We start from the raw sequence: 15583 nt of genomic DNA, 5'->3' as shown, positions 1-15583 counted from the left end.
AGGCCCGTGCCTAAGCATCTACGCTCTGAGAAAGGGATGGAGTGAGAAAAAAGCTTCCAAGTTCTTTGAGCTGGAGGTGAAGTTTTCTCCTCCCACCCAACCCAGACAATCACCTTTCTCCAGGTAACCTCTAGGGACAAGCCACCCTGTCACTTATGCCACTTCCTTGGCTGGTTTTGATTCTACTTTCGTTCTCGGCAGAACAGACTAACTAGTACGCTCCTACCTGTCCTGTCCTTTCAAAGACAAATGGCTCTTCAACAATCCCTTAGAGCAAATGAGCCTGTGGGCACCATCACAATCAGTGTCTTAGCATGATACAGGACCTCCTAGCTGGGCAGACAAACCCAGGTGCGGGAGGTGTGGGAAGTGGAGCGGGAATGCAGGAGGAGTATTCGGAAGCACAGTGAGCAGAAAAGAGACTGGAAGCCAAAGGAAGAAGTGGGGGGAAGGGCTTGCCATGGCAATGCTTGCAGAGACTCTCATCTCTGCTTGCATGGCAATCTTAAGGAGAAAAGCACCATTGAAATCCTCAAGCGAAGCTCGGCCTGGGGTCCTGGGAACTGGGCCTCAGAGATTTTTTTTTGTCCTGGGAAAGCTCCTCTAGGACCCGTATGCGACCTTGAGTCTAGGGTGCAGCAGCAACGCGGCTCACCGTGGAAAGGAGGAATTGGAATGTAGGCTCTAGGCACCTACTTCCAGGAACGTGTCCCCCATCTAACATTTCTGAGCAGGAAAGAAACATCTGAGCCACACAGTTGGTGAGCAAGGGAAGCTAAGGGTCAGGACCACTGAGCCTCTGAGGTATAAGGACATCCTGGGAGACACAGAATCTGCCCAACTCAAGTCATATCTGAATGGCACAGAAATGTCAAGCCTTCTAAAAGGCTGGGCGCGATCTGAGGGTTTCGTCAGGAAAAGATAGGTCTGGAGCTGGTACTGGTGCACACTCAGAGTGGACAGTGGCTTGTATCCACCCCAAGGATGAGCCGAAGAGATGCCTGGGCTTTTTTGGGAGAGGGCATCCCAGGCAAGTGTCCCAGGAAGATGCTTAAGCTGAAGCCTGTGACCAGAGACTAGGATTCCTCTGTCTGTTCTGCTTGAGGGTAAAATCTCCCCCTTGCTCAGAGAGAAGCCAATATTACCCAAGGTCCTACAGCCTAGGTAGACTACAAGGCCATGTATTGATTTACAAGTGCAGACATATGTGTAACAAACTGTAGAAAACCTCTCTCATCTGAGCTGCAGCTTACGGGGGTGGGGGATTAGAGAAGCAGGTCATAAAGGGTTAGAAACAACCTCTAGTTGTCTGCTGTATGTCTCAGTTGTGATGCTGGCTCCCAGTCCTGTTTCAGGCCCACCGTTGCTAACCATTACATGGCCCAACTTCTACTTAGCCATTATGTTTGCCTTGATACTGAGAAAGGGATTGATGATAAGCCTCCAACCACAGGAGCCAAAGTGACTCCTTCATGCTCCAGAGGGTTTGCTTCCCTAGAGCTTGTTTGGCTTTTCCTCTATGCAGGAGGAGGGAGAGAGAATTTCAAGTAGGGCTCAGCCACTGACTGATTCTAGAAGGTACATGCGAATGTGGGTTCTGAGCACCCCTGACAGCCACCATGCTCAGCCAGTGATGGGACAGCACCCATGGCGACACAGCCAGTGCGTGACTTTTCGAGGCCTAGAACTGCGGCTAAGTGAGTGGATGGGAGTGGTGTGGTAGCGTGGGTTCCTCCTGGCAGCTGAGCTGAGGCCAAGTGAGAGCATGAAGTGAGGACACAAGAGTCAGAGAGTGAAGGAAACGGAAGAGTCACCAGACAGAGCAGAGACACAGAGAGACGGAGACACATGGCTCAGGGGCATTACCTTAAGGATAATTTCTAATGTAAAGATACTAGTGAAGACATAGTCTGCATTGCCTAGGATCTGAAAAATAAGCAGAATTGGATTAGTGGCTCTGAGAGTGCACCCAACACCAACAGGAGCATGTGTTAGCAACAAGACAGACAGCAGCGGAGAGCGGAGAGCTGGGACCGGCAGAGAGAGGAAGGAAGAGAGAGGGAGATGGGGCTTTACCTTCAGAGCAATTTCAATGGTGAAAATGGTAGTGAAAACAATGTCAAAATAAAACAGAATCTGCAAAACAAAAACAAATAGGATGGGGGGGGGGTGGGCAGGACACAAGCAGGAAAGGGGCGAGGTCAGTGGATGTTCACCAGAAAAGGAAAAGCACTTCAAAACAAGGCGCATCCCCGTACACCGTGACCAGAGCCTTTCCACACGGAGACAGGCGAGGAGACAGGTAGGAAAGACTTCCCCACATTAGTTCCCACTCAGAGCTGGCACGGGTGGCTCTGGCTCGGCTTGGTGTCTGTAGGCAGGTAGGGGGAGCTGCCGGGGCAGGCCTCAACAGGAACCAGGTCAGAACAGCATCCATCTGGATGCTTCCTTCCGTCATCCACCCGATTTACTTATAAACCCAGAATAGACCACGGGATGTTGGTCAGGAGAGCAGAGAATGGGTTTGTTTTTGCAGGGCTCACTAGAATGTCCAGCTCTCATACAGCTGGGGCATGCTATGTCAGAGGAGGACATTCACACTGCTGTCATGGCCTGGAGCCCTAGGAAGGAAATCCTCCAGGCCAGCCCAGGCTGAGAACAAACTCTAGCATTGATATTTGAATTCATCTTATGAGATGGACCAGGTCTGAGGCTACTCCTCCTGACCTCAGCAAACAGCCTGGAACAGGTAGAATCCCAGAGTTGAGAACTTTGTTTATAGACATAGCTTTGGAAAGTGGCTCTTTTTTCTTCATGCCTGTGTGGCTAAAATTTAATAAAGTTTTGGGATTTTTGAAGTATGGCAACTCTTTTTAGTATTTAATATTGATCATGAGAGCCTTGGGTAGCTCCAAACATATTTACTCTTGAAGATTATCATGTTTGTTTTTTTAATTACGTTTCTTATAAGGTCAGCCTTAACATCAGCACCTAATTGCCAATGCTCCTTCTTAGTCAGAGGGAATGGGAGCAGGGCGCGAAACCAGTGGCCACATTGCTGACTTACAGGCAACTTGAGCTTCCTGGGGAACATCCACAGGCAACAAGATGCCTGATCACTGTCCATTATCAACTAGCCAGATGCATTGGATGCATGCTCACTTGCTCAGTGAAAACTCCCGGGCTGGGTTTTCTATCAAGGTTCTAATCTCTTAGAGGACTCTTCACTGTAATTGGATTATGAGGTCAGAACGGGCCTCCTAACTGAGCAAAGACATCAGCAGCAGAAGCTGTGGGCCCGCTCCACTCTCAGAAGGACAGGGTGCAGGGAGCAAAACCGAGTGCATACATGGTTCCTGAAGGAGGTGTGTTGCACGGGGTCCTCGGCAGCCAGAGAGATGCTGCTGAGCAGAATGAAGAAGAGGATCAGGTTGGTGAAGATCGTGTCGTTGACGATGCGGTGACACTGGAGGCGGAACCTGTGTACGAAGGAGGAAGAGGAAGGAGATGTCACGAAAGGTGGGATACAGGCAGGACAAGTTCAGTACCGCTGAGCCTTGGTGTCTTAAGGTGAATGGACTTAGTGTGGCCCACTAGGAATATTTCACACGTGAAAATCCTGAAGAGGGAATTAACCACAGGCCAACTGATTCATGATCCAGGACATCCCTAATTTAGTGTCTCCACAGAAGTTGTGGGGAGCCAGGGGCACCTAGGCTTCTCCTGTAGGTTGGATACAGGCAAGTGCTAGGTTCGGATCCAAGGGGAAGCAGTTTCCTTCCCTTGCCACTCTTACACACCTGTTGTTGGGGCTGAAGATGAAAAACGCACTGGCTTCTGGCATAGGCACCGCCTTTTCCTTAAGGTGTAGCTCGGACAGGGGCCGGGGGCGTGGCCCCACAGGCATCTCCGGCTCCTCCTCATCCTCTTCTCCTGTAAGAAAGAGGAAAAGCTCCATTCTCAACTCCAGGTCTCGCTCTCCCCTCTGTGTCTCCTTCCGGACACCTCCTACGGCAGGATCAAGACATTACTGGTGCTCTGAGCTGTAGAATCCAGGCCGATGCTCTGCCCTGCCCCGTGGGGCTGTCGAAGGCTTTGCTGGAAGTATATCGTTCTAAGGGCTGTAAATAGGATATGTTCTACTTTGTCCAAACTTGTGGTTTTAAAACTGAAAATCCCCTACGCTGGAAAACCCCCTAACACTGAGAAAAAGAGAAGATTGGTTACGATTGGTTGAAAGGTGCGAGAGTGGGTTGGGATAGGCTCGGGCACTGCCAGGTGTCACCATTCATCTTAGCTGCAGGTGAGAGAAGGGGGTGGCCTAGCTGACTTGCGCAATCCCGTCTGGCCAAGTCCGATTTTGAAACTCCCATTGATCAAATGAGGGAACTTACTATTGCTTTGTACCCAAACTGACATGGCCACAAACTGCCTTTGAAAGAGTTTATCTTTATGCCCATAGACAAACGGTACTCTCAGCAGCAATCTGAGAATTTTCCAGTTGCAATGGATGGTAGTGAACACAGAGACTCATGGCCGCTGTAGGTGCCAAGCATACGTGACAGTTGCGTGCTTAGTCCGAAATAGGACATTTATATCTAAGACCCAGGGAACACGACAAAAGAAGGACTGGACGGAACATGTGAGTCTGAAGACAGGAACGAGGGCCGCAAACTGCTATCTTCTGGGAATGACAGCCACTGCAGGCGAGATCCCACAGCAGCTCGGGTTGCCTCTACTGGGCCTGCATAAGACTGGGCCTGCTGTTAGTCAGTCATGGGTGGGAAGAAGAGTCTCATGGGGTGCTACCTCTCCACGCTGAACTATTGGCGTCACTGGATTCTGGGGAGGGGCAGTCATTGTCATCAGCTGAATACCCAGGGAAGAGCCCACCAGGCTGCAGTGCACAGCTCCAATGCCAGTCACCCGGGCAGCTCTGATTAAACCCTGAGTCACAGAGCCACACAGAGAGACATGACTGTAGGGAGGAGGGCATGCACGACAGGGGTGGAAGGGAGTTGGGAAAGGTCGGGGTGGTGATAAGAGTAACCAGGATGCACTGTATGTTAATAAATACATAAAATCGTCAAGGAACTAATTGAATTAATATTCATTTTTAAAGAGTGAACTTCAAAATCCCTGCATTTTCCTACGATTTCCCAGAAGGTGAGGCAGGGATAGCGGAGCTCGAGCAATGACAAGAGGCTTTCGTCCTGATGCTGGACAGCGACATCAGGTGAAGGATTCCTCTGCTCTCCTGGCCAGTGGCTAGACCGCATGGAAATCAGTCGACCCATTCCTACTTAGCTGGCCTCACTGCATCTACAGGGAAGGTGCTATGTGTGCTTGGAAATCAACAGCCTGGGAAAGGTAGCTTGCAATGGCTGCCATACCCAGAAATGTTCCAGAAAATGCCTTCGTCTAAATCATGACCCTGCTGCTTTCTGAATATGGCTCTTACACTCACTCTCCCCGTGCTCCGCTTCCCCTCTGAAGGAATAACAGTAATAGCACATAGATATTTCAGGACACCGGTGTGTAGCTGAAGTCATGCAAGTGGCAGCTCTCACACTACCATCTCCCCAGAAAACAGATACAGAGCATATGAAGTTAGTTTTCCACGTCTTTCTCAGTCGCATCCTGTCTGCTCTGAATTCCTAACAGACTATCTGCTTAAATCCAAGCATTGTGTGGCCAGTAACTTCAGTGAGTTGACTGGTAGTCTCCAAGTCATGCTCACCCGAATTTCAGAGTATGACCTTAGACACAGGGTGTTTGCAGATGTCATCAGTTATGGTGGACTATGTTGGGCCGTACATCTAATGACAGTTGGTCTTCCGAGAAGGTCTAAAGGCACACACAGGTTAGAAGGCCATGCGAATGAAGACAGAGGCAGAGATGAGTGTGGTAGGTCTACAAGCTGAGCATTTCTGGCTACCAAAAGGAAAGAGGAAGAGCCACGCAAGGATTCTTTCCTTGCAGAAGAACGGCGCTGCTAACACTCTGATGTCAGACATGTGAACGTGGGATAGAATCAACCTAGTTTATTTTAAGGTGCCCGGTGTGCAGTTATTTCTTAGGGCCCAAGAAGCTGTAATACTGTGTGCTTTGGCTGAAGCTAATGCTCTTCCACTTTGAGCTTCCTCTCATTGCCTGCTCTGCAGAACTGACAAGAATGTTAGTGCAGAGACATGGATATGAGAAAGGGCCTTGGAGGCGCAGAGGGAGGGGACTCACACGGGTAAGCAGGCAATAGGAGAGGACAGGCAGCTGAAGGCAAACAGAATGCATCCGATATTAAGAAAATAGGAATAAATTTAATAAAACTATTCCTTTAAAATTAACAATTTGTACTTGAGACTAAAAACAAAAGCAAAAAAACCAAACACTTTCCAGTACTCAGGAGGCTCAGGCAGGTAGATGTCCGTGTGAGTTTGAGGCCAGCCTGGTTTATATACTAAGTTTCAGGCCAACCAGAATTACAACATGAGACCCTGTCTCAAAACAAAAAGTAAAACACAACAAAACAAAACAAAAAATTCATCAAAATTCTAGTCAACTAAATAAACAAACAAAAAACCCCACCCATATTTCCCCATCTGATTCCCAGAAAACATACACTGGAGAGTAACCTTTCCCTCAGTGTCCCGACTACCCGGCCTTCAGGGACTGACCTCCCCACCCATCCCTCCATTATATCTGGGGTTATATGTGTGGGTTACCACATCTGTTTTATGTGGTGCCCACGCGGTCTGAGGATAGAACCCAGGGCTATGTGATCGGAGATAAGCATTCAACCAGCTGAGCTACACCCCCATCCCAGCAGCCCTTGGTTCTGTTGATGATGAAACTTCCACACTTTCTTAAGAAACAGAACCTACACCCACCCACCCTTGACCTATTGGGCCTTGCCAAAGGCCCATGTGACTCCATCAAAAGACCACGGACTTCGACCTCTGAACCTGTGAGTGAGTCGGAGCCCTTCATCCTGAAAGAGTCACTATTTCTGGTATTTTTCTCTGACAGGAAGCTGACCAACATAAGAACTAAAGGGGTGAAAGGACCAAAAAAAAAAATGAAGGCAAGTGTCTACCAGAGGCTTAAAAAAGCCAACACTCTACGTTCTGCTTAGAACAACACAGCTCAAGGTCACTGCCACAGACTTAGGAGGTCTGCCATCCCTCTGACATGCAGAAGTGGGGGTTCAGGGGGCTTAGCTGAAAAGACTCAGATACAGGCACAGTGTACATGGGGCTGCCTCTTACGGGCCACACTAGTCTGGGATGGGCTCTTCTTATATATTACTATAATTTGACTTAGACTTTACAGGAGTAGAGAGACTTGTAAGGTGGCTCTCCGTCTGCTTTCAACATCTACTGCCATTTGGCTGATGTAGTTTTACTTATCTTTTCTGCTCTCACTTTAGGAGATTGTTGAACCATTTTTAAAGCAACTTCGAAACACTTCAGACTCTAGACATAAACACTGCAGTATTTTAGAGACAGAATTACCACATTATTATACTAACATGATTAGCAAAAATCTACTTAAAATAATTTAGCCCCTGGTCCATATTCAATTTTTCTCCCAATTATCTCGAAAACATCATTACAGAATAGAATTTATTTATTGGGGACACGGACAAAAATCTTTCCTTTGCTTTGAGTCATTGCTTCTAGCAAGTCTTTAAGATTAGGTTTTGAGACATCAAACCCTGGACACACTCGGCTCTTCCTGCGAGCCGCAGACACCAACTCCTACTTCTCTTGCAGGGAGAAGGGAGTAAGGGTGGAGAAAGTGAGCTGCTTCCAGGGAGGAGGCCTATAGCATCTCTGTAGACCCAGCAGAGAACCAGTTGGGGAAAGCAACAAGGAGACATAGCTTAGCTTGGCTTTTGGCCACCTCCCTAGGGTACCAGCCGAGTGCAGTCTAACCTGGCTAAAGAAGAAAGGTCATTTACAATCCACAGTCATTTGCTGTGCGTTGCCTTCAAGTTTGGGCTTGAGACAAATTGGCAGCTTGAGGAAGCAAGCCTAAGGTTCACGTTGGGATGGGGCTTCCAGAAGTTGGGGTGTAGATTGTGGCGGGACAGCCAGGGCCTCCAACCTTAAAACCCTCTGAAAGGAGACTGCCTGTCAGGTCACGCATCAGACAAATGCACAGAATCTTGTCAGCAGGAGTTCCTTTGGCAACGAGAGACCTGAGAGCATTTTATGGAGCCACAAATGGGACATCTGTGACGGCAGCTGTCCTCCTAGTGAGCAATGCCTCCTGAGTAATGACAAGATGGATTCTGGATTGACTATTATTAGGTGAGCAGAATGCAGCAGCATATGCTATACTAATAAAATACGTAAGTTGACAGTGACAGCGACACACGTGGTGGGAAGAAACGTTAACCACATCGGTGGCGCAGGAGCACAGCTTCTTAAACGGTGGGCCGCGGCTGTTATACAGAGGGGTTGTAAAAACTTTGCCCATAGTGAAAGGTTTATGACTGTGCAGCCACCAAAACGGAACTCGAAAGCAAAGGTGAGAGGCGCCGAAGGTGCTTCTGCCAGCACCCGCTATGATTCACACAGCTTTAGTGCAGCCTAGGTTCTCTACATCCAGCAGGCACTTGCACTGTGTGTGCTAGCACGCCAAGCCACACCAGCGAGCGCTGCTGGAGATGTCGCAATTCGGATTTAAAGCCATTGCCTATCGTAAAGTTCACACAGAGTCTTCTGCTGTTGCAGACACATAACGGTTTAATTGTGGGAAACAGGCAATAGTTCACTATCATTCCTCTAACGTAAGAATCAGCTGATCTCTAGATTTTAAAAAGTGCTGCTTGAGTTGCTGACTTGAGTGTCATTAAGAAAAATCATGAAATGAATTTTGGCTTGGGATTAGGATGACACTTCTAGCAATTGTTTTATCTGGCCCTAAGCATAGATCTATTGCTTAAGACGTTTTATGTGAGAAGTATTCTTAGCGCTGACAATTATGAAATAAAAATATTGATCAACTATGAGAAATGTTGAAGATGCTCTGTGACCTGCAACACTGAATATTTAGCCAAGATTTGTTTCTTTATATGAAAACAAGCCTATATCTCATTAGTATAAAAATTTGCATTAGTCTTTAATAGCTGGTAAATGATCTGTATATGGAAGAATTATTTTATGATAAATTTCTTCATGAAATTTACTACTATTAGAAAATATTTAATTTGTATCCTGCATACTTCCCCCTTTTCTTAAACAATAAAACAGAAATTTAAAAAAGAATAAGCCAAAGTAATTCTATTTCAAAAAGTCTTCCTCAAATATGGTATTATCCCAATATTATCATGAGGAACCCAGGAAGAGCATTTCCCGCAGACGGCAACTGGCAATACTTAAATCCAGACACGAGACGCTTAGTGGTGAAGGTGTTCATAGAGGAGACCAGTCCCATGGACCCCAGGGCTCGGCCACTCCCACATAACTGAGTCTCCACCCACAGCCTTTCAGTCTCAGGGCCAGGTAGTACAACAGTACCTGCAGTGTCGGGGTTGGAGTGGGGGCTCTTATCCTCATTTTCACTGGGCTGGAGGTCATCCATGTTGATCTAGGCAGCCAAATGAAGGAAGAAGAATTCAGTTAGAATGAGTGCTAGGGTTCTCGGGCTTAGAGGAGCCTTGGAATTACACCACAGTGAGGCACTGAGCTTAAAACAAAAAATGCATCTTTGTCCTCGTGGCTTTCAGCTCCCCTTGGAACATCAGAAAGGCCGAGGTTCCACCAGCGTGTCTTTTCTTCCCTCTCAATTCCATCGTCACTCTCTTCTCCCCTCATCCTTCCCTTCTTTTCCTTTCCTTCAGGTAAAGAACAGGAAGACCCCCTCACCCTGCCACTTAGTGACAGTCCCTGAGCTCCTAAAGATGCCCGCCCCTCACCTTTGTAGTGGGCGGAGACTCTCCATCTGCAGTAATGGACTTCAGCTCAATTTTCTCCTCTTTGCTCTCCTCCACGGCCGGCTTCTCCATCACCTCCTGTTTCTTCTCTGGGCTGGCAGTCCTGGCCGGTCAGCAGGAAAAAAACCCAGAAATGGATGTTTACTGGAATGATAGTGGACAGTGTAGACAGGAACTGCTTTGTGGTCTCCTGGGGGCAGCAAGACCAGCCCTGGGTCTACATATATTATCTCTGCTCTAGGGATATCACACCTGCAGCTCCAGGATAGGTACCACAGTGCTGCCCACCCCCGGCTCTGTCCGGGACACATTCGACCTCTCCCAGATCCTTAGTTGCTCCCCCTTTTAAATCAGAGGATGCTGGGTCTCACTTAGGATTCCTAAAGGATCTCTGCTCAGTGTCCAACAAGGGCATAAGACAGTTCTAGCTACACAACTGGGGTGGAATGTAGAATCTTATTCTGTCTTTCTAACACACCAAGGGTACAAAAATAGTGAGAAAATTATTTTCTGAGCTGGAGTTGTGTTTTCTTCCGAAGGCAGCTTTTCCCCTCCCCCATCTCCTCCTTGTGTTTCCATGGCTTCTCTTCCCAAGGGATAGCCCCTGGCTTCCTGGACAGGTGCGGGAAATGCAACGTCTCTGTAGAGACTATACAGCAACGGCTGGACACTACAGGAGGAGCCAAAGTAGTGTGAAAGCATCACTCCAGTCCAATTCAGCCAAAAATGGCCATGGGATGGGCACCAGCCCTTTCTCCCACCAGTGGGAATGACTTTCTAAGCTTAGAGGGTTACCTGGCCAGTTTCTTTCTCTCTTTCTCTTCTTCTTCTTCCTTTTGGGCGGAAGTGAGGCTCTCGGCATCAGCCAGGTTGTCCACGGCAATGGCCAAGAACACATTCAGTAGGATATCTGTTTGTGTCCGTTCTTAAAGAAAACGACCCTTGGTTTTGGGAAACATGATGACCACAGGGGGCAGGGAGAGTACAGAGCATGCAGAAGGAAGAGCTCCCCAGGAGAAACCCACTTTGAGGGGTGGAGACCAGCCGTGTGCCTTCTTTTCTGTCCCCACCTGCCTGCTCACTGTTCAGAGTTTTCTAAGTGGTTGAGACCAGGCAGGCTTTGCAGACTGGAGCAGGACAGGTCTGAAGCACCAGGCTCTGCCTTGCTCTTTAGCTGCTGGATTTCATTCTTCATTTTACCACCGAAATGCCTGGCTTTGATAGGCATCACTACCTCTATCAGATTGTTCTTAAGATCCATTCACATAACACGGCACTGAAGAGGTGGCAGGGAACCCGTCAGTCCGTGACATACGAACACCCTTTGCGGTGTCTGTATGACTAGAGCTGGGCTCATTTGAGAATTCTTGTTGAAGCAGTTATCTGCCTGTCTCTCCCACCCTGCCAAGCCCTGCTTTTCAACCAACAGAAACACTATGGACCAGAGAACCACAGAACCAAGAAGGAATAGCTGGGCAGTTTTAAGTTTGTTGAACCCAACACCCAGTCCTGGGCACCCATAAATCCACACCACTGGCTACACAGAGCTAGAACTCCCCAGAGAAGGGTTTGTCCTAGATGACTATTGACTTTTGGCCCTAGAATCTGGAGCTAAGGAGCCCTTATGTGCATTTTTCCAGCCAACTCACCGGGACCCTTTAAGCAGTACTTTCTATTATTCCACTGCAAATTCAGAATGCCTGCAGCAAAGATCTGGATTTCAATTTATTTTTCAAATTTTGAAATACACATGATGGGATTTATCTCAGGGATAGGGCCCAAAGTACATTTGTTTTCATATAATCCTTTACACATACTTGGACATTGACTTCTCCAAACCTTTAATAATTTTGTACATGAGAAGCTCAAGTGGTTTTCTACCTAATGCAATCTGTAGGCACATAAAAGGTTCCAGATACTGGGTTATTGGACCAGGGATTCTCACCCTGTCTTATACTATAGATATGCCAAAGAAGAAGGCCTTTGATATACCAAGGCCATCTAGCTGATAGAATGCTAATTTTCCCTGCAGGTAGCATAGTGTTCTTTACTTTTGAACGACCCAAACCAAGGGTTTCTCTCAAATTTGGGGCTAGAAGTGTTTCTATCTTATCAACCAGCTCTAGACTCCACTCTCACAGGCTCAACCAGTGGGAGAAAAAGCAAAGCCTAGGGCTTGAGGCCCTGGAGTCCTGTCTGTGCCTCTGATCGGGAAGGAGCTATCAGGAAGGACTTGGTAATTTGTTCATCTGTCTATGACTGTAGCCCCAAGAACAGCTTCAAAGGGAGGAAACTGATCAATGCACAGGGTTGAGATCTGAGTGAGTGCAGTGGCTCCAGAGTGGCCAGGGCACACAACTCCAGACACACTGCGTCCTAGTCTGTGCGAGTTTGGTTGCACAGGCTGCAATGCTTAGGGGCCTCATTCACCTAGACTATGACCAGAGCACACCTCCCAGAGAGGGTGGCCCTCGAGTGTAAATGGGCTCAGGAATGTGAGGTGCACTGTCTCCTGGGTCCCGGCTGCAGCATGCACCCAGACCCACACCATGGCTGAAGTGGTTCTAGGCCAGAACACATTTCCTTCCAAGAGTGGTCTTGCCCAGCTAGCCTCCAGATGGGCAGCCACAGCACAGAGCCCCAGTCGGGGCCTTAGAGCACACATATGGCTGTGCAAAAGGCCAACTGGGATAGCAGGGTTGGGGCAGCATCAGCATCAAAGGATACAATTTCCACAGATGAAGAGGATGATGAAGTAAATACAGACTAACATCCCTGGAAAAGAGGGGCCGCCATAAGCCATGATCCCATCATACATCACCGAATTCCAGTCCTCCCCGGTCAGGATCTGAATGACACATTCCCACCAATAAGGGACACAGCGTTAGACCAACAGCAAACCCCCAAACTCCCCTGCCCTGCCCTGCCTGCCCTGCCCTGTCCCACTTTATTAACAGAAATTCCCCAAATCTCATTTAGACTTTTCCTGTTCTGGCTCCCAATTATTCTTGGGGACTACAAGCCTGGGCAAGTGGACCCCTACCCACAGACAAACTGCATGGCCACTGGCATATATAAAAGCTCTGTGATCAAAATATCAGGTTGCTCTTGACATACAGTATAAGAGATGGTCACCATTAGTTCCCTGGGTGGCAGTGTCAGGTGAATTAAACATAATCATTTGGTGCCATCATTAAGATTTTAGCAATACAAATATATACAGATTGTTCCCTTTATTTGTAAATAAGTCTATTCTGAAACTCAAATACTTGTTTCAAATACATGTAGCTGTCATTTGCCGAAACATTCATGAAAGCACTACTCTGGACCAGCTGGAATTCTTCCAGTGGCAAGGATGCTGTAGCAAGGATGCTGGAGAGCAAAGTCAGGTCCTTTACCTCCCAACCAGATCAGTCTCCTCTCTGTTTGATGTGTTCACACAGGTTTGTTTGTTTGTCTTGACTAATGGGTGCCATGGCCACACAAACATTTTTAAACTGATCAATTAGATTGGTGCATCGTTAGTCTAGCCACATGCAGCTCCGTGGAAGGTTGAGAGACAAGACACTACAGAAAGGCCTTCCACGGATGACCTAGGCTGGCATCATGCCCAGAGAAAGGGTCCTGCTTTCCCCGCCCCACCTTTTCAAGGCTTCTTCTTGCCCACCTCCCACTTGGCTGAACCCCCCTCCCAGTGCGAATGGCAGCAGCGAGTCCGTACCTGGAACACAGTGAGCAGTGACTGCGGGAAGTTATCGAAGGTGCTCCTGCGGGTCTGCATCTCATCAAAGTTGAACTTCCCTCCAAACAGCTGCATCCCCAGGAGGGAGAAGATGATGATGAAGAGGAAGAGGAGCAGCAGCAAGGAGGCGATGGAGCGTACTGAGTTCAGCAAGGATGCCACGAGGTTGCTCAAGGAGTTCCAGTACCTGGGGACAGACAGGGAGTTCAGCTGCCCGTCCTCTGCTGCCCTCCGCCAGCCTTCACCTGTGCACCCCTGCTGGCTCTGCCACAAAACTCCATTCCCTGATATTGCCCCCATTTCCTTTGCCGGGTTGGGTAGCGGTGTGAATGGACTCACAATTAGGATGCAGAGCTATAAATTCAGCATCAGTAAGGAGAGAGGGCTCAGAGGCCAGACATTCCCACCCGCTCTGCCAGCTGCTGATGCCCTGGGAAAAGTCATTATGCCCCCTCCCTTTCCGCCTTCCTGCCTGGAAAGAAATGGAAATAGCAGGGGTGTGTACAGTCATTAGGTAACCTGGAAGATAATTTCCTCCCTCTTCTCAAGGCTGCCCAGTCTGTCACACAGCTAATTTAAGTTTATAATTACCATGGACATTTCTGCTTTTTAACAGAGAAAACACACTCCCCTCGCCGAGAATGCCAGTCTGAGCAGATTGCAGCGGCAGCTACCTGGGGAGATGGGAATGGTGCTACTCACAGCAAAGAGTGGGAAAGAGCTTAGCGATGGCCCCGACCTCCCTGTCACGGTGGTCTGTTTTTAAAGGTCATTCCTTTGGAAATTCTGACCCTGTATCTGGGCCCAGAGAGCTACAGTTTCAATAAGAACCCACAGGATTTTGATAATTTTAGATTACAGCTAACTCATCACTCTACTGGGGACAGCTCCAGGCAAGGGTGCTCCAGGGAGCCCTCCAGGGAGTCCTCTGGGCCTCTGTTTACAGCTTATTAGCTCAGTGATCAGAGGGAATAAGCCTTTCTTCAAGAGCCCGCTGGAATAACCCATTCTGGCAGCAGAGCTCCCACCCACAGCCCAGATTACTGGTTCAACGTCACACGACCATGGCCATCTTGAGTCCTATCCACTGCAATTACTCCAGGCTAACCCTTGTTGTTTCTTTTTCTTGCATACTTTGGCAGTAAACTACAGAGATAAGACCATTAGGATGGCATGCAGGGCTTTGCAATCAGACCTGGCTCTGGAGAGGCCCATGACTCTTTGATACCATACTAAGACAACAGGTCCATTATGGCGATAATGCAATAACTTTTGTCCTAATCTAGAAACTCATCAAAAACTATTTTTTTTTCTGAGTCAAATTGTAGGATCCAATTGGCCTGTCTGCACCTCCAGGCTACCCATCCATCAGCAAGTCACTGAACTGAACTGCATGTAACCATAATCTGTGTCCCTCACCTTCCTCAGTCTCACAGCTTCTCTGTGTCAGTTTTTACAGGCTAGGATTGGTGGCTCTGAAAACCCCTGATGTGCGAGCGGCTCCCTGGAGTCCCCATTGGTCAGAGTTGGTGCTGATCTGCTTAACGCAAGAGAGATTTGGGTTTGGAACACCTTTCCCTATTATACTTGAAACAGCTCCTCCAAACCTACCGGAGAGCAGAAGCTGCTCAGATATTAACCATGTCCTAAAAGTGTCTTCTCAGGTCCCCTGGGAACCATGAGGTCACACTCTCTGATGCTGGGGCTTGAGTGATTTAAAAGCAGTCAGTGCAGGGCCTCTCAAGACACTGGTATTCAGAAACAAGCAACTTTAGAGCATATTAAATGTCCAGTCACAAAGTAGAAGGTGTCTGCATGGCGACTGAGTTCAACTGTCATGGAAGGTCATAACGGTCAAGGGAAGTCGTGAAGTACATGGGGGTGGGGGAACTAGCATCCTG

At 48.1% G+C, this 15583-nt stretch overlaps 1 protein-coding gene across 11 annotated transcripts in view; it reads right to left on the bottom strand.

Annotated features, from left to right (window-relative positions):
* Cacna1c (calcium voltage-gated channel subunit alpha1 C) overlaps positions 1–15583 on the bottom strand; it is a 660622-nt gene that overhangs the window by 84418 nt on the left and 560621 nt on the right. For 5 of the 11 annotated variants that reach the window (XM_075982990.1, XM_075982987.1, XM_075982992.1 and 2 more), the window contains exons 14-21: positions 13662–13869; positions 12668–12788; positions 10736–10850; positions 9923–10043; positions 9525–9594; positions 3801–3933; positions 3350–3479; positions 2077–2136 (exon numbers count right to left, since the gene is read on the bottom strand). In XM_075982990.1, the coding sequence (XP_075839105.1) occupies positions 2077–2136; positions 3350–3479; positions 3801–3933; positions 9525–9594; positions 9923–10043; positions 10736–10850; positions 12668–12788; positions 13662–13869 (958 nt within the window). Of the gene's footprint in view, positions 1–1866; positions 1927–2076; positions 2137–3349; positions 3480–3800; positions 3934–9524; positions 9595–9922; positions 10044–10735; positions 10851–12667; positions 12789–13661; positions 13870–15583 lie in introns of all 11 variants that reach the window. The other 6 variants (XM_075982989.1, XM_075982986.1, XM_075982991.1 and 3 more) reach the window with 2 other exon arrangements.

The sequence above is a fragment of the Microtus pennsylvanicus genome, chromosome 8 (assembly GCF_037038515.1).
Source record: "Microtus pennsylvanicus isolate mMicPen1 chromosome 8, mMicPen1.hap1, whole genome shotgun sequence".
Lineage (NCBI taxonomy): Eukaryota > Metazoa > Chordata > Mammalia > Rodentia > Cricetidae > Microtus > Microtus pennsylvanicus.
Note: the sequence above shows the minus strand (reverse complement) of the source record. Positions and strands in the feature narration are given on the sequence as shown.